This window comes from Notamacropus eugenii, chromosome 2, assembly GCF_028372415.1.
Source record: "Notamacropus eugenii isolate mMacEug1 chromosome 2, mMacEug1.pri_v2, whole genome shotgun sequence".
In the NCBI taxonomy this organism is placed as follows: Eukaryota; Metazoa; Chordata; class Mammalia; order Diprotodontia; family Macropodidae; genus Notamacropus; species Notamacropus eugenii.
In genome coordinates, this window is record NC_092873.1 from 479,969,009 (window position 1) to 479,996,425 (window position 27,417).

General features: G+C 38.0%; 1 protein-coding gene across 1 annotated transcript; it reads right to left on the reverse strand.

Moving 5' to 3' along the window:
• Nucleotides 1-289: 289 nt before the first annotated feature.
• Nucleotides 290-27,417, reverse strand: LOC140523198 (flavin-containing monooxygenase 5-like). The gene is made up of 8 exons (XM_072638188.1): nucleotides 27,283-27,417; nucleotides 21,535-21,723; nucleotides 20,495-20,657; nucleotides 18,278-18,420; nucleotides 17,454-17,653; nucleotides 12,985-13,334; nucleotides 2,826-2,898; nucleotides 290-641 (listed from the first exon to the last, which is right to left on the reverse strand). Exons 1-8 carry the CDS (start codon nucleotides 27,415-27,417, stop codon nucleotides 290-292), a joined length of 1,605 nt encoding a protein of 534 aa, XP_072494289.1.

The following is a 27,417-nucleotide window of genomic DNA, read 5'->3' on the forward strand; positions in this document are numbered from 1 at the left end:
ATCCCTATTCACATATTTTTCTGCCTTAAATGCTTTTTAAACTTAGACATGAGAGAAAGAAAGAAAGAAAGAAGGAAGGAAAGAAACTTCTCTTCTTAGAACTTGGAGATCATCGATCAAACAGTCAGAGATGTTAACTGAAGACTATTTTGTGAGCTTTGCATCTACATAAAAAATATTAGCACTGCAGGATACTTAGCTACTGTAGTTTGGTCAAAACCAAACAGAAACCAGTGGCCACCTAACTACTTAATTTTCTGTGTTACTGTTGGCAAGGATAATGACAGTGTTATCTACTCATTACAAAAATAAACATAAATACAGCTAGACTAAGGAAAGCTCCTAACAACCAAGACAAGTTAGAGGATGGAGGATGGTTACATTTGAGGACCTGGGTCCTCATGGGTTTAATAATTCGTTCCCTTTGAGTGAGGATGGCTGTCCTGGCCCCAGTCCATTTCCCAGGCCCCTGCAGGCGGTACTGGTATGGGGTACAGGGACCAAAGAAAACTTCTAAGGCCAGTTTGGGATCCCGGAGGAAGAGAGAGAAGACATTAGGTTTGACACCAATTTCAGAAGCAACAGCATCCATGTAGTCAACGTACGGTACCCGACTAGCATTCCATGGTTTTGTCAAAAACCTGAAACCAAAAGACAAAGAAGTAAAGCCTCAGGTCAGAGATTTACTGTGTCCCCTTTCTGCAGTTGTTTCCATTATGTGAAAACATAGGTTTCCGTATGTCAAAATGGAATTTATCCCAGTTTTGGGGTCTCTAAGAAGTTATGAAACCATCCTTAAGCAACATGGGGTTTTAGTATTTTTAGTCAAGTCAATTCAACAAGCATTTATTTAAGTACCTACTATGTGCCAGGCACTGTGTTAAGTATTGGAAATACAAGGAAAGGTCAAACATAGTCCCTGTCCTCAAGGAGTTTACTATGTAATGGGGATGGTAGTGGTGACAACATGCAAACAACTATATTCAAATAAGATCTATATATGTAATATATATGTACATATGTGTATATAAAATAAATTGGAGATACTTTCAGAGGGAAATAATTATAAGAAGTACTAGGAATGGATTCTTGCAGATTTGAAGGAAGCCAAGGAAGAAAGGAAGTGGAGCTAAGGAGGGAGATGGTTGCAGGCATAAGCAATAGTCAGTGAAACTGCATGGAGTTTGGAGATGGGGTCTTGCGCAAGGAACAGCAGAGAACAATTGCTAGATTCTAGAGTTCATGGAGGATGACTGATTTCCATCAAGTCAAGTTATGTCCTGGTAGTATCATTCCGAACCAGCTCTTTATTCTGCAGTTTAATAAGCATCTTCTACCCTTATTTTATACATGTTTACAGATTCTGAAGGATGATCAATTCATTTCCTGCAGAATTTGCTTGTCTTAGCTGTTATATATGGAATACTGCTTCAATCCTTCCCCCCTCTCCTTAATGGACCTTATTCATAAAACTGTCGATTGCCCAGGAGATTGAAACACACTAAAACTGTTACAACTTGCATTCTAGTAAGGGAATGTGATAGGAGGCTTTCCACAGCAGAAGATTCTGTAGCTTTCTATAGTCTCTAACTGTAGGGTTGAGAAGCTCTGCATTGAAGCCAATCCTGACTGGGACTCTTAGAAGCTACATTTGGTAGGCCAAAAGGCTAGGCACCACTAATGTTTTCTTTCTTCTTGCCCTCTCCAAAAGGCTGCCAAGAACCCATCAAGGAATGCTGAGAGTTGATTTGTCTGACACCATGTCAGCACCCTAGGTCGTCATCCTAGGACACCAAGAATCCATTTAGGTTAGCTAAGAGGCAGGAAGACTCATCTCCATGGTCAGACTCTTTTCCCGTCACTCATTTCCCATGTATTGGGCTTCCCATATCAGCTTCTTGACTGAGATAGATATTACTAATTGTATTCCTTCTGGGAAGATGGAAAACCACCAGAACTATAATTTGCCCTGTTGCTTTGACTTCTAGACCCCCAGCACTGTTAGATGGCCTAATAGTGTAACCTACTAGCCATCCACTCTACTGACTTACAGGTCATTCCACTTGCCCTGTAGCTGAACTTTCTTTTATAAATTATATTTCCCCCATTACAGTGTGAGCTCCTTGAGATCAGGAACTGTGTTGCTTTTTCTACTTGTATACTCTGTTTTGGTTGTTTAGTAATTTTAATCATGGCCAACTCTTTGTGATCCTATTTGAGGTTTTCTTGGCAAAGATATTGGGGTGGTTTGCTATTTCCTTCTCCAGCTCATCTTCCACATGAGAAAACTGAGGCAAAGAGGATGAAGTGACTTGCTTAGGGTAACACAGCTAGTAAGTGTCTGAAGCTGGATTTGAACTTAGGTCTTCTTGACTCCAGGCCTGGCACTCTGTCCACTGCACCACCTAGCTGCCCCTATACTCAGTGTTTAGTTTAGTATACTGTAATTACTTTAAAATGCTTTTTCATTTATTCATATTATTAATTTATAGAACCTATTTAAATGAATTTGTATGTTTTTAAAGAGTTAGAAATTTTTGCAGAAGTTCACATTTTTACTAGTCTAAATTAAATACTTCTCTCTCTCTCAAGAACAAAATTGTCTGTTCTTTAAGGTTCAGCTCTCCAAGTGAACCTGAGATAAGAAAGCACTGGATCTTTAAAAGTTTTCGTGGAATAATCTCCATAGTCTTTTAAAGAGAAGACTATTTTAATAGAATTGTCTTGAGGGCAAGAGCACTTAACAAGTTTCTAACCCCAGTTGCCATAAGGAGAAGAATGTCAGTTAGGACTAACAAGCAAACATCAACCATATAGTTTCTTACAGTTTGTCCAATTTGGCTCCGGTCTGTTTAATTTCTGCCATCATATCTTTCTCTGAAGGTAATTTGTTCAATCCTAGGAAAGAAAAGAGAGAGAGAGAACCTGAGTAGGACTGATTGGAGAATCCTTGAATGAGAGGAAGTAGTTTCAGGAGAAAATTATGATATCTGTATCAGAAACTCAAAGCCAAAATTCCAATGGGGAGCTCAGAAAGAAGGAAAGACAGCATTAACTTTTGGGTTGCCAGTGTTGGGAAGACAAGTTATCTTATGAATATTGCAACAATGTTGTTCAGATACAGAGTATTTTAGATCACAGAACAAAAAAAGTGCTTTAGTGGAAAAGAACTTAGAGATCATGTCCTCTAGCCACTTTATTTTATAAAGGAAGATTACTGATCATCTACCAAGCTAATTCTGATAGAGAAAAAATAGTATATGAAGAAGAATATAGATAAGATACTTGGATTTTTGCAGGAAACAAAAATCCAAGGAAAGAACTCGTAGTATATCCCGTGATCTCAGACATCTACAAACAAATGTACAAAGTATAGATAAAAAAGAAAAGTGAACTAGATATCCTAATGCAAGAAGCCAATTTTATCTCCTTTTGGTGGGAATTCACAAGTAACATTTTTAGAAACACTACTCCAAAGCATTCCTGTTAACGATGGGAAACTTATCCATAAGGCACCATACTCATTTGGAAAGATCCCTGCTTCTGTCTACAAGTACATTCTATTTCTTATGGAAATCTAATTGATATGGTTTTTCCTTGCATTCATCTAAATTAGCCTTCTTATTATTTCCTTGCATTCATCTAAATTAGCCTTCTTATTATTTCTTCCCAATGATCCCAGTTCTGTCCCACGTGATCAAGCAAGTCCCGTCCTTTTTAATAATAATGATAATAATAACAATATTTACATAGTTATCTATTATTGACCAGACATTGTGCTAAGTGCTTTGCAAAAATTATCTCATTTGATCCTCACAACAACCTAGGAGATAGGTGCTATTATGATCCACATTTTAAAGTTGAGGATGTGGAAGAAAACAGATTAAAATTGCTTGCCCAAGTTTGGACAGCTAGTAAGTGTCTGAGGTGGGATTTGAACTCAAAGCTTTCTGATCACAGGTTCAGGATCCTATCTACTGTTCTACCTACAAACATTTTTCATATGACAGTCTTTCAAAAACTTGAAGACAGTTATCATTGTCGCAGATCTCCAGGATGATGATGATGATGATGATGATGATGATGATGATGATGATGATGATAAATAATAACAGCAAAAATAGAATCTAACATTTCCATAGCACCTACTATGTGCAGGCACTGTGCCACGGACTTTGCAATTATTATCTTATTTGATAAATATCCACAGTTTCTTTAATTTTAAAAATTTCTGTATTTATTTTTAGTTTTCAACATTCATTTCCCCAAGATTTTGAGTTCCAAATTTTTTCCCTTCCCCCACCCCAAAACACCAGGCATTCTGATTACTCCTTCCCCCAATCTGCCCTCCCTTCTTTCACAGCCCTCCCTTCCCTTATCCCCATGTTTTCTCTTGTCTTGTAGGGCAAGATAGATTTCTATACCCCATTACCTGTATTTCTTATTTCCCAGGTGTATGCAAAAACAATTCTCAACACTTGTTCCTAAAATTTTGAGTTCCAACTTTCCTCCCTTCCTCCCTCCCCACCCATCGCTACTGAGAAGGCAAGCAATTCAGAATAGGCTATATATGTGCAGTTTTTCAAAAATCTTCCTTAATAGTCATGTTGTGAAAGACTAACTATATTTCCCTCCATAATATCCTGCCCCCATTTATTCTATTCTCTCTTTTGACCTTATCCCTCCCCTAAAGTGCGTACTTTTAATTACTCCATCTTTCCATTTGCCCTCCCTTCTATCATACTCCCGCTCTACTTCTCCCTTTCTCCCATATTTTCCTGCAATGTAAGATAGATTTTCATACCAAATTGAGTGTGCATGTTATTCCTTCATTAAGCCAAATCTGATGAGAGTAAAATTCACTTTTCCCCTCTCACTTCCCCCTCTTTTCTCCTTCATTGGATAAGCTTTTTCTTACCTCTTTTGTGAGAGACAATTTGCCCCATTCCATTTCTCCCTTTCTCCTCCCAATACATTCCTCTCTTGTTGCTTATTTTATTTTTTTAGATATCATCCCTTCCTATTCAACTTACTCTATGCCCTCAGTCTCTCTCTCTCTTTCTCTCTCTCTCTCAATATATATGTGTGTGTGTATGTGTGTGTGTGTGTGTGTGTGTGTGTGTGTGTGTGTGTGCAATCTCTTCAACTACCCAAATTGAGAAAAGTTTCAAGAGTTACAAATACTATCTTTCTGTGTAGGAATGTAAACAGTTCAACTTTAGTACGTCTCTTATGATTTCTCTTTCCTGTTTACCTTTGTATGCTTCTCTTGACTCTTGTATTTGAAAGTCAAATTTTCTATTCTGCTGTGGTCTTTTCATCAAGAATGCTTGAAAATCCTCTATTTCACTGAATGACCATTTTTTCCCTGAAGGAAAACTCAGTTTTGCTGGGTGACTCTTGGTTTTAATCCTAGTTCCTTTGACTTCTGGAATATCATATTCCATGCCCTTCGATCCCTTAATGCAGAAGCTGCTAGATCTTGTATTATCCTGACTGTATTTCCACAATACTAGAATTGTTTCTTTCTGACTGCTTGCAATATTTTCTCCTTGACTTGGGAACTTTGGAATTTAGCTACAATATTCCTAGAAGGTTTTCTTTTAGGATCTCTTTCAGGAGGTGATTGGTGGATTCTTTCAATATTTATTTTACCTTCTGGTTCTAGAATCTCAGGGCAGTTTTCCTTGATAATTTCATGAAAGATGATGTCTAGACCCTTTTTGTGATCATGGCTTTCGGGTAGTTCCATGTATGTAAATTGTCTCTCCTGGATCTATTTTCCAGGTCAGTTGTTTTTCCAATGAAATATTTCATATTGTCTTCTGTTTTTCATTCTTTTTATTTTGTTTTGTAATTTCTTTTTTTCTCATGAAGTCATTAGCTTTCATCTGCTCCATTCTAGTTTTTAAAGAACTATTTTCTTCAGTGAGCTTTTGAACCTCCTTTTCCATTTGGCTAATTCTGCATTCTTCTCCTCACTGGCTTTTTGGATTTCTTTTACCAATTGAGTTAGCCTATTTTTAAAGGTGTTATTTTCTTCAGCATTTTTTGAGATCTCCTTTAGCAAGTTATTGACTCACTTTTCATGATCTTCTTGCATCACTCTCGTTTCTCTTCCCAAGTTTTCCTCCACCTCTCTTACTTGATTTTCAAAATCCTTTTTGAGCTCTTACATGGCCTGAGACTATTGCATATTTATTTTGGAGGTTTTGGATGCAGAAGCCTTGACTTTTAGGTCTTTTTCTGATGACATGCATTGTTCTTCCTCATTCAAAAGGATGGAAGAAAATACCTGTTCACCAAGAAAGTAACCTTCTATAGTCTTATTTTTTCCCCCTTTTTTGGGCATTTTCCCAGTCAGTTACTTAACTTTTGAGTCTTTTGTCAAGAGGAGGATCTACTCTAGGGACCTGTAAGTTCTCAGTTCCTCCAAGGTAACATAATCAAGGGAGAGGACCTTTCTCCTCTCCTGGCCTGCACTCTGCTCTGGAAGCAACCACAAACTTTTCTGCCCAGGATCTGTGACTTGAATTCCCTCTCCAAAGCCTCTACTAACTCTAACAGCCAAAACTCCTCCTCACCCCAGGACCATCACCCAGAACTGAGACCCAGATCAGTAGCTGCATTCCCCCAGGGTCTTTAGCCCAAGGGCTCCAAAAATGGATGCTGCTGCTTGATGCCAAGGTCAGATTGTGTTCCCTTCTCATCCAGGTGAAAGAGCTTTCCTACTGACCTTTGAAGCTGCCTTTGGTGTTTGTGCGTTGAGTAATCTGGGAACTGCAGCTGTTGCAGGGGATTATGCACCCTGAATTCTCCTCTGGTCCTATCCCTGCTGGGTTGCACAACCAAGGTTGGTCTGTGCTCCACTCTGCTGTGGTGCAATAGACCTTTCCTATAGGCCTTCCAAGCTGCTTTGAGTTGCAAATCTCCTTCACTCTGTCCTTTTGTGACTTTTGTTGCTCTACAATTTGTTTACAGTCATTTTTTTTTAAATTTAACTTTTAACATTTATTTTCACAAAATTTTGGGTTACAAATTTTCTCCCCTTTTATCCCCTCCCCCCCCCAAACCCAAGCATTCTAATTGCCCCTGTGACCAATCTGCTCTCTCTTCTATCCTCCCTCTCTGCCCTTGTCTCCGTCTTCTCTTTTGTCCTGTAGGGCCAGATAGCTTTCTTTACCCCTTAACCTGTATTTCTTATTTCCTAGTGGTAAGAACATTACAGTTGATCCTAACACTTTGAGTTCCACCTTCTTTACCTCCCTCCCTCTCCACCCCTTCCCTTTGGAAGACAAGCAATTCAATATAGGCCAAATCTGTGTAGTTTTGCAAATGATTTCCATACTAGTTGTGTTGTATAGGACTAACTATATTTCCCTCCATCCTATCCTGTCCCCCATTACTTCTATTCTCTTATGATCCTTTCCCTCCCCATGAGTGTTGACCTCGGATTGCATTCTCCTCCCCATGCCCTCCCCTCTATGCTCCCCCCCACCCTGCTTGTGCCCTTGTCCCCCACTCTCCTGTATTGTGAGATAGGTTTTCCTATCAAAATGAATGTGCATTTTATTCTTTCCTTTAGTGGAATGTGATGAGAGTAGACTTCATGTTTTTCTCTCACCTTCCCTCTTTATCCCTCCACTAATGAGTCTTTTGCTTGCCTCTTTTATGAGAGATAATTTGCCCCATTCCATTTCTCCCTTTCTCCTCCCCATATTTCTCTCTCACTGCTTGATTTCATTTTTTTTTTAAGATATGATCCCATCCTCTTCAATTCACTCTGTGTACTCTGTCTCTATGTATGTGTGCGTGTGTGCATGTGTGTGTGTGTAATCCCACCCAGTACCCAGATACTGAAATGTTTCAAGAGTTACAAATATTGTCTTTCCATGTAGGAATGTAAACAGTTCAACTTTAGTAAGTCCCTTTGACTTCTCTTTGCTGTTCACCTTTTCATGGTTCTCTTCATTCTTGTGTTTGAAAGTCAAATTTTCTGTTCAGCTCTGGTCTTTTCATCAAGAAAATTTGAAAATCCTCTATTTCATTGAAAGACCATTTTTTTCTCCTGAAGTATTATACTCAGTTTTGCTGGGTAGGTGATTCTTGGTTTTAGTCCGAGTTCCTTTGACTTCTGGAATATCCTATTCCATTCCCTTCGATCCCTTAATGTAAAGGGTGCTAGATCTTGTGTTATTCTGATTGTATTTCCACAATACTTGAATTGTTTCTTTCTAGCTGCTTGCAATATTTTCTCCTTGACCAGGGAACTCTGGAATTTGGCCACAATGTTCCTAGGAGTTTCTCTTTTTGGATCTCTTTCAGGTGGTGTTCTGTGGATTCCTTGAATATTTATTTTGCCCTCTGGTTCTAGAATCTCAGGGCAGTTTTCCTTGATAATTTCATGAAAGATGATGTCTAGGCTCTTCTTTTGATCATGGTTTTCAGGTAGTCCCAAAATTTTTACATTGTCTCTCCTGATTCTATTTTCCAGGTCAGTTGTTTTTCCATTAAGATATTTCACATTATCTTCCATTTTTCCAATCTTCTCGCTATGTTCTGTGATATCTGTCTTTCTCACAAAGTCCTTAGCGTCCATCTGTGCCATTCTAGTTTTGAAAGAACTATTTTCTTCAGTGAGCTTTTGAATCTCCTTTTCCATTTGTCTAATTCTGCTTTTGAAAGCATTCTTCTCCTCATTGGCTTTTTGAACCTCTTTTGAGTTAGGCTAGTTTTCAAGGTGTTAATTTCTTCAACATTTTTTTGGTTCTCCTTTAGCAGGGAGCTGATCTGCTTTTCATGCTTTTCTTTCATCCCTCTCATTTCTCTTCCCAGTTTTTCCTCCACCTCTCTAACTTGATTTTCAAAATTCTTTTTGAGCTCTTCTATGGCCTGAGCCCATTGGGTGGGCTGGGACACAGAATCCATGATTTCTGTGTCTTTGCCTGATGGTAAGCATTGTTCTTCCTCATCAGAAAGGAGGGGAGAAAATGTCTGTTCTCCAAGAAAGTAGCCTTCAATAGTTTTATTTCTTTTCCCTTTTCTGGGCATTCTCCCCAGCCAGTGACTTGACCTCTGAATATTCTCCTCACACCCACCTCGCCTCCTGGTCCTCCCAGCCAGCGTTTGGGGACTGAGATTCAAATGCTGCTTCCAGCCTTAGGGCTTTTGGCGGGGGCAGGGCTGCTATTCAGTGTGAGAATTAAGTTCAGATGGTCAGGTCGGGTCAGGGCCGCCTCTCAGGCTCCGTTCCCTCAGGGGGTTTATGTACAGACCTTCCACAATGGATCCAGGCTCCCGCTCGCTTGGGGAGCCCCTGTCTGCAGCCACCTCTCAGCTTGTATCTCCTGGGGGGGCCTGAGCCATGGGGGCACCCCACTCCCCTCTCAACCCGCCAAAGAGACTCTCTCACCGACCCCCGTCACCTGTGGGTGGAGGGGCTTGTGCGGCCACTGGAGATCCCGTCCCTGAAGCCTGCTTGGATCTGTACCTCTCGGAGCTGCGGCCGCCGCAGGTCTGGGCTGGGCTCAGCGTCTGCAGTGCAACGGCCCTTTTGCGAGAGGTTTGCAGGTCCCTCTGTGGGTGGAGGGACCCGCGTGGCCACTGGAGATCGCGTCCCCGTAGCCCGCTCGGATCTTTTCCTCACGGTGTCGTGGCTGCTGCAGGGCTGCCCTCTGCTCCCAGTCCCGGCGCCCAGTCCGCAGCGTGAAGGACCCCCCACGAGAGGTTTGCAGGTCTCTCCGGAACAGAAATCTGCCTCACTCCAATATTCCGTGGCCTCTGGGTGCAGAATTCACCGTGAGTTGGTCCCCTCTAGCCGTTCTGTGGGTTGTGCGTTCGGAGCTATGTGTATGTGCGTCTTTCTACTCTGCCATCTTCTACAGTCATTTTTTACAGGTATTTTATGGGTTGTGGGAGGGGAGAGCTTCTACAGGTCCATCTTTCTACTCTGCCATCTTGGCTCCACACTGCCCCCCCCCTTTAGTTTCTTTATCTTCAGTTCAGTCACTGTCCTGGTCTCCCTTTCCTGGGTATGTTTTCCACTTATTAGTGCCCTTCTTAAAAGAAATAAATTGTTCATCTCAATCTTGATGTGAATTTCCAAGGCATAGTCTGGACACTCTCCCCCTTCTGATACAGCCAAGGATAACATTATCTTTTTTTGTAGCCATGTCACACCTTTAACTCATACTGTGTCCATATAATTTTCACATGAACAAAGAACTGGACACTACTGAAAAACATCTGAAATTGTCTAGGTACATATCTCCTAATTCTGTATGATGAAGTTGACTTTTTAAAAGTTAAGTGTGAGACTTTTGAATAAATCCATCATTTTAACCCACTGAGATCTTTTTGGATTCTGACTCTACTATCCCACAAGCTTTTTATTTCTCTCAGCTGTGTCTTTTACAGATCTGATAAGCCTTCCATTTTGCCTTCATGAAGGTAATGAGAAAAGTGTTGAATAGTGTAAAGGTCCAGGACTGATCCTTGAGGCATTTTATCAGAGATCTTCCTCCTCATAGACAGTGACCCCTCTTGTTTCCAGCCATTCAGTCTGTTCTGAATCTACCAAAATTTAATCTCATCCAGCCCATATCTCTCCATCTTATCCACAAGGACAGCATTAGTGGCTCTGACAAATGCTAAGCCGAAACACAGATATACTATGGGCACAACATGCCCATGATCTATCAGTCTTGCTAGATAACAAATGTGTTCTCATATAAATCTTACCTGCTTTCACTTCTGTCTTCTGGTGATGTCTTTTTAACATCTTTATTAGTGAGACCCTTCCTTGTACATCCATATTGCTATTTTCAGGTTGTTTCCCCTTTGTTTGTCATTGCATTTTTTTTTGTATTTTTTACAGTATTTCATTCTTGAGGGCTCCCTATTACTCTTGGGAAGGCTTGCCAGGTAGAATTTTAGACCATGAAATAAAGGTAGGTAGCTGGATAAAGCATTGGCCCTGGAGTCAGGAAAACCCAAGCTCAAATTCAGCCTTAGATACTTACTAGAAGTGGAACCTTGATAAAGTCACCCACTTAACCTCCGTTTGCCTTAATTTCCTCAATAACAAAATAAGAGTCATGACAACAGCTACCTCCTAAAGTTGTTGTGAAAATCAAATGAGATAGTATTTGTAATGTCCTTAGTACAGTGGTTGGCTTAATCCATACTTCCTTCTCTCATAAGATCTTATTTAACATTTCTCTGAGTTCTTTGACATTTGCTTTTGCTAAGTCTATGGTACGTGGAAAGGTATGGCCATTTTTCTTCTTCTCTATGACTAATTCTAAGATAAAGCGAACATTTCTTTCTAAAGTTTCTCATAATTTGATGTCAGCCACCAAATGCCACTTATTAACCTGAATCAGACCAGAGAAGCAGTTCCCATCTTACAAAGGACAAACTATCACAAAGACAAGATAAAAAACTTATCAACTGCTCTGCCTTTGTCACTGAGAGAACTTTGCTAGATAATCAGCTAATGACTACGACTGTTTTATCACGTCTACAAAAGAATTGTGAAAAGGCTTGTCAAAAGCAATGCTAAAATGAATATTTGTAATTTTTTTCCTGAACCCTATTTATCCTCTCCATCCATCCAGATACACTCCCACCATGTATGATTTCTGGTCCTCCATCAGCTGACTTACATTTGAATGAGAGGTTTTTAAGAGGAAGGTGGATGACTATTTGCCAGAGGGGATTCAGCCCTGGCATAAATGGACTTGGTGACCTCTGAGATCCCTTCCAGATCTGATATTTTGTGTGTTCTGTAGGATATCATGACTATAATTTTTGATAAGGGGGAAATGGACAAAATGCGGCAATGATTTCAGAAGACAGAGACAAAGGCATGGGCTTCCATTTGCTTTCCCTGTCTTCCTGTACTTCAGTCACAGCCTTGGAATTCTGACAAATGTAGTCATAATGCACTTTCAAGGTGGGCCTTTAGTTTTGTTGGAGAACACATTATTGATTGTCCTTTGAACAGAAGTTTTTTTAAAAAAAGGGCAGCAATTTTATTTCTTGTCACAGACACAAGACTAAGTCTTGGCAAAATTGTGAGGCTGGCTAACTTTGTCCTCTCTCAGCTTCCTATTTCACCATTCCTTTCTCATACTGGAATTTCTGTCTCCTCAGGTACATTACCCATGGACCTCTGCCCTAATCTAATAGATCCTTGTTTTCAACCAGCAATCGCCACTAGGATGAAGGGATTAAATTAATAACAATAATAGCAATTAATATTTATATATCACTTTAAGGTTTGTAAATTGCTTTCCAAACATTATATCATATTATCCTTACAGCAATCCCAGGTGATAGGTGTTACTACAACTCCCATATTACAACAGTAAGATGCTTCCTTATGATGTCTTAATATGTTATTCTTTCAGAGAGAGATAAATAATGAGACTCTTGGAATTCTTAAATTCTTTAAGCTCCAAGGAACTGATTCTCTAGTCTTTGATTAGATTAAACTTCAGTTTGCCAGAGCAGCTTATCATTCTTTAGTACTTTCCTAAGAGCAGGTTAATTTTGGCACAGATTTTTATATCTGGAATTGCTAAAATTCACCAGGCAGTAAAATTTCCTGAATACCAATGGTGTACAGAGATGAAAGTCCAAAGGCTTAATTTCAGCCATTATGACAGATCAATAACAAAGATATATTGGGTATAGGCGACCTCTTCTTAAATCATGTCCTATAATTGGCTTTCTATTTAACAAATACAAATAGTTAATGTGGTAGAAAAACTAGAGAGCTGGTTTGGGGAGTCCAAAATGTCTAGGTTTAAGTCCTAACTTTAATAGACACTAGTTTTCTGATTCTACTTAAATCACTTAATTTCTCAGTGCTTCACACAACTGTCTGCGACTATACACAGTAGGAAGTTTAATCATTGGGCGTTCCCTACATGAGTGAAATCAAAAGTCTAATTAAAAAAAAATGGGTCCTCTACTTACCCTTGAATATACGTACAACCCATCTGCTCTGGATTTCTGATGTAGGAATGATAGCTCCCACTGGTTTGTGGAAACCAATAAAAGCTAGTGTTGGCTTCTTGAGAAAAGTTGGAAATACAAACTTATACATGGAGTTGTGGATGTCAATATTTTTCAAGTCGTCTTCCAAGAAAGGGAAGTCAAGTGTATATCCTGTGGCAAAAATTACAGTGTCAACCTCCTCTTCAGTACCATCCTCAAATATAGCTGTGTGTTCTGTGAATTCAGTCACATTTGGTTTCACAAGCAGTCTCCCAGAAATGATGTGGTTGGGCATATCATCACCGAAAATAGCCAGATCAGTCAGAAACCTATAAAAAAATGGATATGATCCCCAAAAGTAAATGTCCGTCTTTGTGAAGGCAAGTGATAAGCACTGAGGAGGAACTTCAGTTTGCCAAAGTAAGTAGTACACCATTTTTTAATACTTTCCTAAGGGCCTGTTCATTTTAGCATGGTGATTTACATCTAGCACTATTAAAATTCACCAGAGCAAAGAAGTGGAATTTGAGGGGATGCCCATCAATTGGGGAATGGCTGAACAAGTTGTGGTATATGAATGTAATGGAATACTATTGTGCTATAAGAAACAACGAGCAGGCAGATTTCAGAAAAACCTTGGAAAGACTTTCATGAACTGATGCTGAGTGAAATGAGCAGAACCAAGAGAACATTACACACAGCAACAGCAACATTGTGCAATGATCACTTAGCTCTTCTCAGTAATACAGTGATCTAAAATAGGGGTGGAGAACTTGTGTCCTCCAGGTCACATGTGGCCCTGGAGGTCCTCAAGTGTGGAACTTTGACAGAATCCAAACTTCACAGAACAAATCCCCTTAATAAAAGAACTTGTTCTATAAAACTTGGACTCAGTCAAAATGCAGCACCCAAGGACCTGGAAGGCCACATGTAGCCTGTAAACCACAGGTCCCCCACCCCTGAGTCTAAGACAATTCCAAAAGACTCGTGATGGAAAATGCTATTAACATCCAGAGAACGCACTATGGAATCTGAATGCAAAGAGAAGCTTAGTATTTTCTCTTTCTTTTTAGAATTTCTCATGGTTTTTCCCTTTTGTTCTGATTCTTCTTTCACAATATGACTAATGCGGAAATATGTTTAATATAATCATGCATGTATAGCCTAATTGGTTTTTTGGTATCCTGAGGAGGGTAAAGGGAGGGAGGGAGAGAGGAAAAACTCTGAAACTCGAAATCTTATAAAAGTGAATGTTGAAAATTATATTTATATGTAATTGGAAAAAATAAAACACTATCAAGTGGAAAAAAATTCACCAGGCAGTAAACTATCCTGAGCACCAATGGTGTGCAGAGATGAAAGTTCAAAGGTTAGAACTGCAGATTGCAAATAGGTGTCCTGCAATACATAGTCATTCGACATGTGGCAAAAAAACCTATTGAAATAAGATATACTTGTCTAGTAGTGATAGCATCAAATTGGAATTAAGAACCGACAATATTCTCATTCCTATTTCACTGGGAGAATTCACATATTCACAAGGACTTAAGAAGAACTCCACTAAGTTATACTTTATCTTGCCCATTAATCTATTTCTGACTAGAGAAACCAATGTAAGTTTGGGGGCGGGGGGGGAGCTTGTTACTGACTTCCCAGATAACAAACAGAGCTAGGGATGTTTCTTCAAATATGCTAATTTTCATTATAGGCTATCATCAATGAATTCCTCAAAACATGTTTAACCTAATTATATTTCCAGTCTGTCTACATAGTTCACAACTTTCTTTGTAATATAGTTTATAAATGTAAAGTAGTAAGTCTTTTGGTTATGAACTTGCCTCTTTCAAGACCCAAGGAGCATTTCCTAGTCCCTAGTCCACATTTGGATGGGCAAGTTCCTATTCTCTCCTTACTTTGATTTTGTGAAGTGATGTCATATTCTCTCTCTGAGCCTTTGCATTCCAAGAATGAAAATTTGAAGCATGCTTTATTCAAGGTCAAAGGATTCAAATCAAATCCTGGTTTGGCAATTGATTGTGACCTTGAGAAGTTATCTCCTCTCTTTTGCCCTCTCCTAGGGAGGTGAGGTGGCACCATACTGAGTAGAGCACTGGGTCTAGAGTCAGAAAATCTTGTCTTCCTGTATTCAAATACACACAATTCCTGGTGTGTGATGCTGGGCAAATCACTTACCCCTATTTGCCCATTTCCTCAACTGTAAAATAGACTGGAGAAGGAAATGGCAAACCACTTTCTTTGCCAGGAAAACCTCAAATGGAGTTACAAAGAGTTGGACTTGACTGAAAATAACTGAACAAAAGACAGGCTTCATCTTATTCCTCTATAAAATGGCAGGGTAGACTAGTTGACTTTGAGTGTCCCTTCTCATTCTAAATCTCTGTTCCTATGTTGTTATGATCATATAATTCCTAAATGTTTTCATTAGTTTTCATATGCAGTCCCTCAATTCTTTTGTTAAATTTGCATAACCTTTGGTGTTTCTGATGTTCCATGCTTGTTTTTTTTGAGATTCAGGCACTGGAACTGGACACAGTATCCCAAGACAGACTGTTTTTCCATAAGGAATAGAATTGTGTTTTTCTCTTTTGTTTCCAGTAATTCAGTAACTTGTTTCTATTAATTAGATGAAGCTAATGGCAAAATAAATAGAGCACTGGTCCTGGAGTAAGGAAGACCTAAGTTCAAAGATATGTGGAAGTATGGAACTCACTTAACTTTTGCTTGCCTCAGTTTCCTCAATTGAAGAAATGGAGATAATAAGAGCACCTACCTTGTGAAGATCAAGGGAGATAGTATTTATATAAAGGTGACTTAGTCCATTGCCTATACTATTTATATAGCAGATACCGTATAAATACTTATTTTCTTCACCAGCAGTTTTCTTGATTATGATTTCTTTGATGTCCTCTTGGACAGTACTATATAAATATATATTCTGAACATGGTTATTATTATGTGTATAATATATTGCATGCATATAAATAACAAATCTACACACACACAAACTTTTTTTAATACATCAGTTTTCACAAGTAGCACAGAAAGACCTGTCACAAAGTCAAAGAAAAAGAGAGGAGAAACCCAATGTACTACCCAAGAGGACAATGTATACATACACTGCGCATTTGTATAAGTACTTTTTAAAACACTTTTACAAATAGCACAGAACAACCTTTGTGTTATAAAGTCATAGAGAGAGAGATCAGAGACTTGATGTATTGACCAAGAAGACATTGTGTGTGTATACACACACACACACACATACATATATATTTACACACACACTTTTCTTTAATACACTAACTTCTACAAAGAGCATAGAATGGCCTGTATACACAGTGTATGTATGCACTGTCCTCTTGGGAAGCATATTGGGTCTCTGATCTCTCTGTGACTTCATAACACTAAAGTCATTTTGTGCTACTTGTGAAATTTGGTGTGTTAAATGTTTATTATTAAAATAAATATTAAATGTTAAAATAAAAATGTTTATTAACTATTTAGGGATAGAAAAGCTCCTTTATTTATAGCTTAATCACCTTTAAATAGAAAAGAACTTATGATTTATTAGAATTTGGTGTGACATGAGATGAGAGTAGAAGTAAAGGTGGAGTAAAGTTGATGATACACTGGGCATTAAGGTTTCAGAAGTGTATTTAAAACAATTCTCTTCATTCTAGAAAAAAGGCCCTTCCTCCTTAGTGATCACAGAGCATAGATTGATGAGAAGGACATTTTATCCACAATACAGGCTAGATTTTATAGCATTAATTCAAGAGTTTTATTTCCTTTTCTTTTCTAAACTTTTAGTTGGAGAAGCCCATGAATCCAAGAGAAAAGGAAATAAGAAAATTAAATGAATTACATGGGTTGATATACCTAGGAGAGAAAAGGAGAGGGCCAAGAGAGTTACTGCAAGTTCAGTTTATGAACCTAGTCTTTATTTATAACTTAACTAGATCTGATCCTTTGTTAAGGGTAGACAATTAGGAATGGGATCTAGAAACATATTCCTAACTTGCACATGTACCATCTATATGACTACCTTGGAAACTGACACCGTAATTCCTCATAACAAAAGGCAGTATAGCATCTCCATTTTTTTATTCTCAGTAAAAAATAAAGAGGCTCAGAAACTTACGAGGAAAGAGGCTATGATGCCCATTCATGTTATAGAACTGAAAGAGACATCAATGGTCACCTAATCTAAACCACACTCCCCAAAAGGTTTTATTATAACACTCCACTACCCATCCAACGAGTAATCACCCTCCTTTGCTTTCCATTTTTAAAGTTGACATTTTGTCCTGAGAGTATGTTTCCTGGAGGATTCCTTATAGGGAATTTAATCCATCTCCAAATTTCCTGCTTGACTAACCACTTCAATAGATAAAGGAAAATATCCCTCCTGTCACCTTTGAGGATACCTGTGCTGAGGCTGAAGACCAAAATCTGCATGATTAAACTTGGAATTGAGTTTATTCTCTACCCAGTTGTTGATCATGGAGGCTGTTAGCCACTTATTCATGTAGGCAAAAAAGCGTGTGAAGAGTACAGTGTCCATGGGCTTCCCATTGTCCCAAACACGGGTCCATATCCAAGCCCCTCGTCTTGTACTGAGAAACACCTAGATGAGAAAGAAGTTGCTGTAGCACAAGATACATACTTTCCATACTTTATCCTTATTCTCATCCTGATCTTAGTTTGATTTTACATAGCTCTTTAAGGTTCTCAAAGTGCTTTCCTTATGTTATCTCATTTAATCTTCTTAACAATCTTGGGTGGTAAATGGCATTATTTCCTCCACTTACAGATGAAGAAACAGTCTCAGGGAAGTTAAGTGTCCTGCCCAGTTCACACAGCTAAGTATCTAAGACATGTTGAACTTATCTTCTTTATTCCAAATCCAGCACTCTGTGCCCTGCACCACCTAGCTAACTATTCGTATGTGTCAAAGGTAGAACCTGAGTTCAGGTTTTCCTGATTCTGAGACTAACTCTCTATCTACTGTATCATATTGTATCATATTACCTCTTAGAAATACATTTTTTAAAGCCACATTTCATCAGATCATCTTCTACATGATCTAAACTACTTCCCCATAGCAGGAATAGACTCCTGGAGCACTAAATTCTCAGCATCCTGAAGCAGTGAGTCTTTTGGGTTCCAGCCATGCCTAAAAGTCCATATATGTGCATAGATAGTGGTGAATGAATTCCCTTGAAGAATAGTGTATTTCATAAAGCCAGACCTGTTTAGCCATATGACTGAGCTCGCAGGCTATGTCAGCTGCAGAATTCCCAATGCCAATCACAACAATTCTTTTCCCTAAAAATTTCTCTGGATTCTTATACTCCCATCTGTGTAAATAGGGTCCTTTAAATTTCTTGATTCCTGTGAGGAAAGAAGGAGAGAGACAGACATATAGACAGAGAGAGAAAGAGAATTAGGAGAGGGGAATGACAGAGAGAGAAAAAACAGAGAGAGAGAGAGAGAGAGAGAGAGAGAGAGAGAGAGAGAGAGAGAGAGAGAGAGAGAGAGAGAGAGAAGATAGAAGAGGAAAGGAGAGGAGAGACAGAAAGAAAAGAGAAAGTCAGAGACACAGACAGGAAAGGAATGGGAAGAAGAAAGAAAGGAAAGAGAGAGACTCAAGAAAGGCAGATAGAGAAACAATGAATTTAGAGTCTTTGCCATTATTTCTTACTATGTATCTTTCCTCACTCCCTTCACTGCATTTAGTCTGCATTTATTCTGTACATAATCATATCTACAACACACTTATTCTTCTCAGTGTTGAGGGGGTAGAGCTAGAAACTGGATCTGTGATTTCACTGACACGAGGAATTCCCAGATGAAGAAACCCCCTTACCATATGGGCACTGTCATGGCAACTTAGAACCTTAGAGAATTTCCTGGAACCGGTAGCAGTTCAATGACTTGTCAAGGCTCACATAGCCAGTTTGAGTCACAGGTGGGGCTTGATTCCAAGCCTTCCCAGATCCAAGGTCAACACTCTGTCCACTCTACCATCCAAAGGATGAAGTATCTAAAAGCATTGGGAGCTGGAATTATGTTTCATAAACAACTCTGCTGAGTTTTGGGAGGTCATTTTCTTATGAATTGACCTTGGAGGAGGGTATCTTCTCTAGAGAAACCTAAAATAACTTCCTAGAATTTTAATTAATGTTAGTTTAACTGTTTTGTAGAGGCAGCAGGATATTAGAAAAGATGAGCTTGAATATGAAGGCAGTTAAAATTCAGTCATCCCAAAGAAAGGAGGCAGCTGGTGGCTCAGTGCATAGAGAGCAATAGGCCTGGATTCAGGAAGTTCTGAGTAAATTTTTAGGGAAGCCTATAGCTTTTGGAGATGACCAGTGTGGTCCGAAGCAAATAAATCATGCCTGGAGTATATGTTGCCCTCTGTGGTGTTTTATTTTTTTTTTTTAAACTGATTTTTATGCACACAATATAATGTGGCATTGGAGCCTTTGAAAACATCAGTTGGATAATTGTATTATGTTAATGCATGTACAAATATATGCATACATGCATATGTATATGTCTACACATACCTTATATAATACAAGGATTAAATATTACATTTGTTTCTGTTGGATTATTCATTTGTGTTGGACTCTTTGTGATCCCCATGGACCATTATTGTTGTTCATTCATTTTTCGGTTATATCTGACTCTTTGTGAACCCATGTGGGATTTTCTTGGCAAAGATACTGGAATGGTTTTCCATTTCCTTCACTGCTCATTTGTAAATAAGGAACTGAGGCAAACAGGGTTAAATGACTTGCCCAGGGTCACACAGCTAGTAGGTGTCTGAGTCCAGATTTGAACTCAGGTCCTCCTGATTTCAGGGCTAGCATTCTACCCACTGTACCACCTAGGTCCTCCTCCCACTCCCTACTTTCCACTGTGGACTTTAGCATGCCAATATTGTCCACGGGATTTCCTTGGCAAAGAGACTGAACTGATTTGCCATTTCTTCTCCAGTGAATTAAAGCAAACAGAGGTTAAGTGACTTTACCAGGTTCACATAGCTCATAAGTGTCTGAGGATGGATTTGATCTCAGGTCTTCCTGACTCTAGGCTCAGTGCTCTAACCACTGAGCCATCAAGCTGCCTTTCTCTCTCTGTATACACACACACACACACACACGTGTGTATATATGTATATATACACATTTTAATGTATGCAGAACCAAATATATATGTATGTGTGTGTATATATGCATACATATATAAGAAATATATATTTCTTAGCTACTAAAATAAATGCAAATTTATTCAGAATACAAGTAATACAAAGATTCTCTATGGTTTTGTTTTACTATTCAGTTACTCCAAGTGAGTAGCAATACAAAGGTCACTCATTTTCTGTTCTCTCTGTGATAGAATACAAATAGAATATTTTTTAAAATGTTAATGGCTGCTGGTAACCTTATGGGTGACTTACCTGGAAAGTCTTTTAGTGGCAAATTAGGGTAACTATAACGGCCAGTGCAAACCATGATCCCATCAAAGATGTAGGATTCCTGCTTCCCATCAATATCTACCACAACATCCCACTGGCCAGTGGAAGAGAAATCAGAGTGCTTCTTTACACTACATACCTTTGACTGGGAAGAAAGGAATAAACACAGATCACTTTGCCTAGTTTCTTTAAATCTCTAATGTTTTTGTAGAATTCTAGACCTTGGTATGTGACTAATACCATCTTTTTCTGAACTCTAGTTCAGATAATAATGTCAAGTCCAGGGATTCTTTATCTCTTTTGTGTCATGGATTCCTTAGGCACTCTGTTGAAGTCTACAGGTCCCTTCTCAAAATAATGTTTTGAAAAAATATAATAAGATGTATAGAATTATAAAGGAAATAAATTATGTTGAAATATAGTTATTAATTTTTAAAGCCAAGTTCATGTACCCAGGTTAAGAATCTTTATTTTTTGCTGCTCAAGCCCCACCCTTCACCTTGTTGGGTATTGTAGAATAAGATTGTGGAACAGGAGGCATAGTAGAAATCTCATTTTGAGGTAGAGGAATCTGGTTTTCAAAGCCTCTGTTACTTCCTCTCCTAATGTCTATTACCAACCCTGACTTGGGTATAGATTGTGTTTTAGTAGAGTATACTCCAAGCACTGTTCTCTGCATAGTGTTTTTTGTAATGTATTTTTCTTATCTACCAAAGGATGAAATGGAAATAAAATTATTTAAATAAAATAAGAACCTTTATTCTAGTTCAACATTTCCTTCCAGAATTCATTCAAAATGGAACTGTCTTCACTCCTGGAAATAGGAACTTCCCTAGACTGAAAACACACCCTCCCCCTCTTTTCTATAACCTGAGTTGTCCATTTTATCATTATTAGTAAATTTGTAAAATGAGTAAATTAGCAAAATTTGAACTCTCTCCATTCATGGTCCAGTCATGTGAAACTACTCATACTCCCCATGAGAAATCTGGAATCTATGTATTCACTCTTTCCTTACTTACCAGAAAGTGAATATACTTCAGAAGTCCAAAATGCTTGGCATATGTTTGTAAATACTCCATCATTTTGGAATTGTGCAAGTAGTTGGGATAATTATCAGGAAAAGGATAATCACTGTAGGCAGTCATCTCCTTAGAAGTATTGCAGGTCAGAGATCTGTAGATAGAGGGTCTTCCGGCTTCTGATTTTTCCTATCAAAAAAAAAAAAAAAAAGAGAGAGAATTCTCAGCATCAAAAAAGCACCAAAGATGATTTTTTAAAATGAAGCTCACTGGTCTGCTACTTTTCCTGTATTAGACAAAGTCATCCTTCTCAATTATGTACATTAGTGGAAGAAATGTTATAGGACAAATAATGGAAAATGTAAAGTGATACACTTAGCTAATTTGAGGATTAAGCCTCTTTTCCATCTGCTGGGAAATATACCTGCCTGCTGAAATGACTCAGGAGCACAGATAAGAGTCAAGAAACCTGCTTTGCTAGGTGGAGTAATATGCAATCTATGTGAGGGAGGCAATAAGGTTATAATTATGTTTTCTTTGGCAATTATAATAAGAATGACTAGCATTTGTATAAAGTCTTTTAAAAAATACCATATCACTTGATCCTCACAAGAACCCTACGAACAAGGTACTATTATCTTCATTTTATGGATGAGGATGGACCAATTTTCTGCTTCCCTCCTAATCTAGGTTGCATTGAGTCTGTGCAAAAACTTTTCAATTTAATGTAATCAAAATTATCCATTTTGCACTTCATAATATTCTCTATCTCTTGTTTGGTCAGAAATTTCTCCATTCTCCATAAATCAGACAAATACACTATTTCTTGATCCCCTAATTTGTTTATAGCATCAATCTTTATACCTCGATCATGTATACATTTTGACTTTATTCTTGTGTATGGTGTCAGGCATTAGTCTACGCCCAGTGTCTGCCACCCTATTATACAGTTTTCCCAGAAATTTTTGTCAAATAGTGAGTTCTTATCCCAGAAGCTGGGGTCCTTAGGTTTATCAAACAGTAGATTGCTATATTCATTGACTACTGTGTCTTGAGTACTTAATCTTTTCCACTGGTCTACCTCTCTGTTTCTTAGCCAGTACCAAGTGATTTTGATGATTGTTGCTTTATAATACAATTTTATATGTGGTAGGGTTAGGCCACCTTCTCTAGCATTTCTTTTAATTAGTTCCCTTGATATTCTGGACCTTTTGTTCTTCCAGATGAATTTTGATATTATTTTTTCTAGCTGTAGAAAATAATTATCTGGTAATTTGATTGGTATAGCACTGAATAAGTAAATTAATTTAGGTAGAATTGTCATTTTTATTATATTAGCTCAGCCTACCCATGAGCCACTGATGCTTTTCCACTTACTTAGATCTGGCTTTATTTGTGTGAAAAGTTTTTTGAAATTGTATTCATATAGACCCTGGATTTGTTTTGGGAGGTAGACTTTCAGATATTTTATTGTGTCTACTGTAGCTTTAAATGAAATTTCTCTTTCTATCTCTTGCTGTTGGACTTTATTAGTAATATATATAGAAATGCAGTTGATTTATGTGGGTTTATTTTGTAACCTGCAACTTTGCCAAAGTTGTTTATTATTTCAAGTAATTTTTTACTTCATTCTCTGGAATTGTCTACATATATCATCATATCATCTGCAAAGATACATAACTTAGTTTCTTCTTTGCCTAGTCTAATTCGTTCTGTTTCTTTTTCTTCTCTTATTGCTCCAGCTAGCATTTCTAAAACAATATTGAATAACAGTGGTGATAATGGACATCCTTGTTTCACCACTGATCTTCTTGGAAATGCATCTTGCTTATCCCCATTGCATATAATGCTTGCTGACGGTTTTAGGTAGACACTGCTTATTATTTTATGGAAAGTTCCATTTATTCCTGTGCCCTCCAGTGTTTTCAATAGGAGTGGTGGTTGTATTTTGTCAAAAGTTTTTTCTGCATTTATTGAGATAATCATGTGATTTTTGTTAGTTTTGTTGTTGATATGATCAATAATGCTTATAGTTTTCCTAGTATTGAACCAGCCCTGAATTCCTGATATAAATCTTACTTGATAGTAATGTGTTATTCTCATGATAAGTTGCTGTATTCTTTTTGGTAATATCTTGTTTAAAATTTTTGCATCTATATTCATTAGAGAAATTGGTCTATAATTTTCTTTCTTTGTTTTGTCTCTTCTTGGTTTAGGTATCAAAACCATATTTGTATCATAAAAAGAATTTGGGAGAACTTCTTCTTCCCTAATTTTCCCAAATACTCTTTATAGTATTAGAATTAACTGTTCTTTAAATGTTTGATAGAATTCACTTATAAATTTGTCTGCCCCTGGTGATTTTTTCCTAGGGAGTTCATTGATGGCTTGTTCAATTTCTTTTTCTGAGATGGTGTTATTTAAGTATTCAGCTTTCTATTCTGTTAATCTGGGCAATTTATATTTTTTAAAATAATCATCCATCTCATTTAGATTGTCAAATATATGGGCATGCAGTTGGGCAAAATAATTTCCAAGTATTGTTTTAATTTCTTCCTCTTTGGAGATTAGTTCACCCTTTTCATTTTTGATATTGGTAGTTTGTTTTTCTCCTTTCTTTTTTTAATCAAATTGACCAAAGGTTTATCAATTTTATTGGTTTTTTCATAAAGTCAACTCTTAGTTTTATTTATTAGTTCAATAGTTTTCTTAATTTCAATTTTATTAATCTCTCCTTTGGTTTCCAGTATTTCTAATTTGGTATTTACTTGGGGATTTTCAATTCATTCTTTTTCTAGCTTTTGCAGCAGCATGCCCAATTCATTGATCCCCTCTTTCTCTATTTTATTCATGTAGGCATTCAAAGATATAAAACTTCCCCTAAGAACTGCTTTTACCATATCCCATATGATTCTGTAGGTTGTCTCATTATTGTCACTCTTTTGAATGAAGTTGTTGATTGTTTCTATGATTTGTTGTTTAAATCACTCCTTCTTTAGGATTAGATTATTTCATTTCCAGTTAATTTTTGGTTTATCTTTCCATGGCCTTTGATAACATATAATTTTTATTGCATTATGATCTGAGAAAGAAGAATTGACTATCTCTGCCTTTCTGCACTGGATTGTGAGGTTTTTATGGCCTAGTACATGGTCAATTTTTGTATAAGTGCCACATACTGCTGAGAAAAAGATATATTCCTTTCTATCCCCATTAAATTTTCTCCAGAGATCTATCATATCTACCTTATCCGGAGTTAACTTCTTTCTTGTTTATTTTGAGGTGAGATTTATCAAGTTTAGAGAGGGGGAGGTTGAGGTCCCTCACTAGTCTAGTTTTGCTGTGTATTTCTTCCTGTAACTTCCTTACCTTCTCCTCTATAAATTTGGATGCTATACCACTTGGAGCGTATATGTTAAGTAATGAAATTGCCTCATTGTCTATAGTGCCTTTTAACGGGATATAATTTTCTTCCTTATCTCTTTTGATTAGATCTATTTCTGCTTTTTCTTTGTCTGAGATTAGGATTGCTATCCCTGCTCATTTTAGATCAGCTGAAGCACAATATATTTTACTCCAGCCTTTTAACTTTACCCTATGTGTATCCCCCATTTCAAATGTACATAGCTTTCTTTTCAAGAATCAAGAGTCTTTTAATTTCTTGGCTGCAGTCATCATCTGCAGTGATTTTTGAACCCAAGAACATAAAATCTGACACTACTTCCTTTTCTTCTCCCTCTGTTTGCCAGGAAATGATGGATCAATTGCCAAGATCTTAGGTGTTTTTTTTTTTTTTTGTTATGTAAAGCTGCAAGTCAGCTTTTACACTCCCCTCTGTCACTATCATCAAAAGACTTCTTAATTCTTCACTTTCTGCCATCATAGTGATATCATCGACATATCTGAGATTGTTGGTCTTTTTTTCTGACAGTCTTAATTTTATCTTTTAGTTTATCTGACCTGACATTTTGCACAATGTACTCTTCATATAAATTAAATAAATAAGTGACAACATACAGCTTTGTTGTACTCCTTTTCCCATCTTAAACCAATCAGTTGTTCCATATTCAGTTCTAATAATAGTTGCTTCTCAGCTTGCATACAGGTACCTCAGGAGACAAGTAAGATGATCTGGTACTCCCATCTCTTTGAGGACTTGTCATATTTTGTTATAATCCACACAATCAAAGACTTTAGTGTAACCAAAGAAGGAGAAGTTGGCATTTTTATGGAACTCCCTTGCTTTCTCCATAATGCAGTGAATATTGCTAATTTGGTCTCTAGTTCCACAGCCTCTTGAAAAATCAACCTGTTCTTCTGGTAATTCTCAATTATTGTTGAGGTCTAGCTTGTAAAATCTTAAGTATAACCAGACTAGCATGTGAAATGAGTGCAAATGTTTCCCCTTTTTTAGGTTTGTGGTACAAACTGATTTTTTCCAATCCAGTGGCCTCTGTTGAGTTTTCCAAATTTGCTGGCATGTTGAGTACAGCATTTTAACAGCATCATCTTTTAGGATTTCAAATAACTCAGCTGGAATTCCAGTACCTCCACTAGCCTTATTATCCACAATGCTTTCCTAAGGTTCACTTGATTTCATTTCGCAGGATGTCTGGCTCTAAATCAGTAGCCATACCATCATGGTTATTGGTGATGTTAAGATCTTTCTTGTATATTCTTTTGTGTATTCTTGCCACCTTGTCATAATTTCTTCTACTTCTGTTAAATTCCTACCATTTTTGTAAGTTATTATACCCATTTTTGCATGAATCATTCGATTAATAGCTCTAATTTTCTTGGAGACCTCTTGTCTTTCCCATTCAGTTGTTTTCTTCTATTTCTTTTCATTGGTCATTAAAGAAAATCTTACCTTTTCTTGATATTCTCTGGAATCCTGCATTCAGTTGGGTGTCATATTACAATCAAAATACAAATTATGCCAGGCCTAGAGGCCTGAGGCCTACCCGAGTCTTACCTTACCTGTATCGCAGGTCTTCGGCCGGCCAAACCAGATAAACGTATGAGAGAAGAGACTTTACGGAGTCGAACAAGGGTTAGGCGTTATTCAGGGTCCTGGTTACAAGTGCAGGGGGAATTCTTCCTTAGGAGGGAGCGAGGAATCTCCCAAGGAGGCAAAGATAAGTGGGGAGAGAGGGGGAGGGGAGAGAGAAGAGAGGAAAAACGGAGGCTTCTGTCCTGTCCGCGCCCCTCCCACGCTAAGAGAGCCTTCAGGCTTTCCTGATCCTAATTAAGCTCTCTGGCCGCATAGTTTGCACCTGAATACCGTGCCTGTTAGATAACAATAGGTGTGCCCAGATCCGGGACAGTCTCGAGGGGGATGCTCCTCCCATCACGTTTCTCATGGGAAGAGGTGGAAATACACAAGATTGCTCGGTCTCACTCCTCGATTCCCTGCTGTTTTATGGGGGGCCTCATGAGAACTCTAAGATTTAGAAGTTCCCACCTTTACCCGCCCGAGACTGTCCACATGGAATTGAGCTTCCACTCCCAACAAAATTATCTCACATATTTCATTAGAATATTCTCCTTGGGGCAGGAATTGTTTTTGGTTTTCTTTGGCACATAAAAAGTGATTAAGATAAATGCTTGTTGATTGGTAGTTGATTGATTTAGTTGATTGATAGTTGATTGATTTAGTCAAATTATCTTCTCTGACAATGGAGGTTAAAAAAATAAAATTCCCACATACAGAAAGATGTCTGACCTTAGCAAAAAGTTTCAACTTACCTCATATCTCCAGAGTCCTCCAATATCATTGCTTCCTTCAAAGCAGGTAGGTTCCAGTCCTACTTCTAAACACCATTTGATGGCACCTAAGCCACTTACCCCAGCTCCAATCACTGCAACTCTTTTCACTGGCAT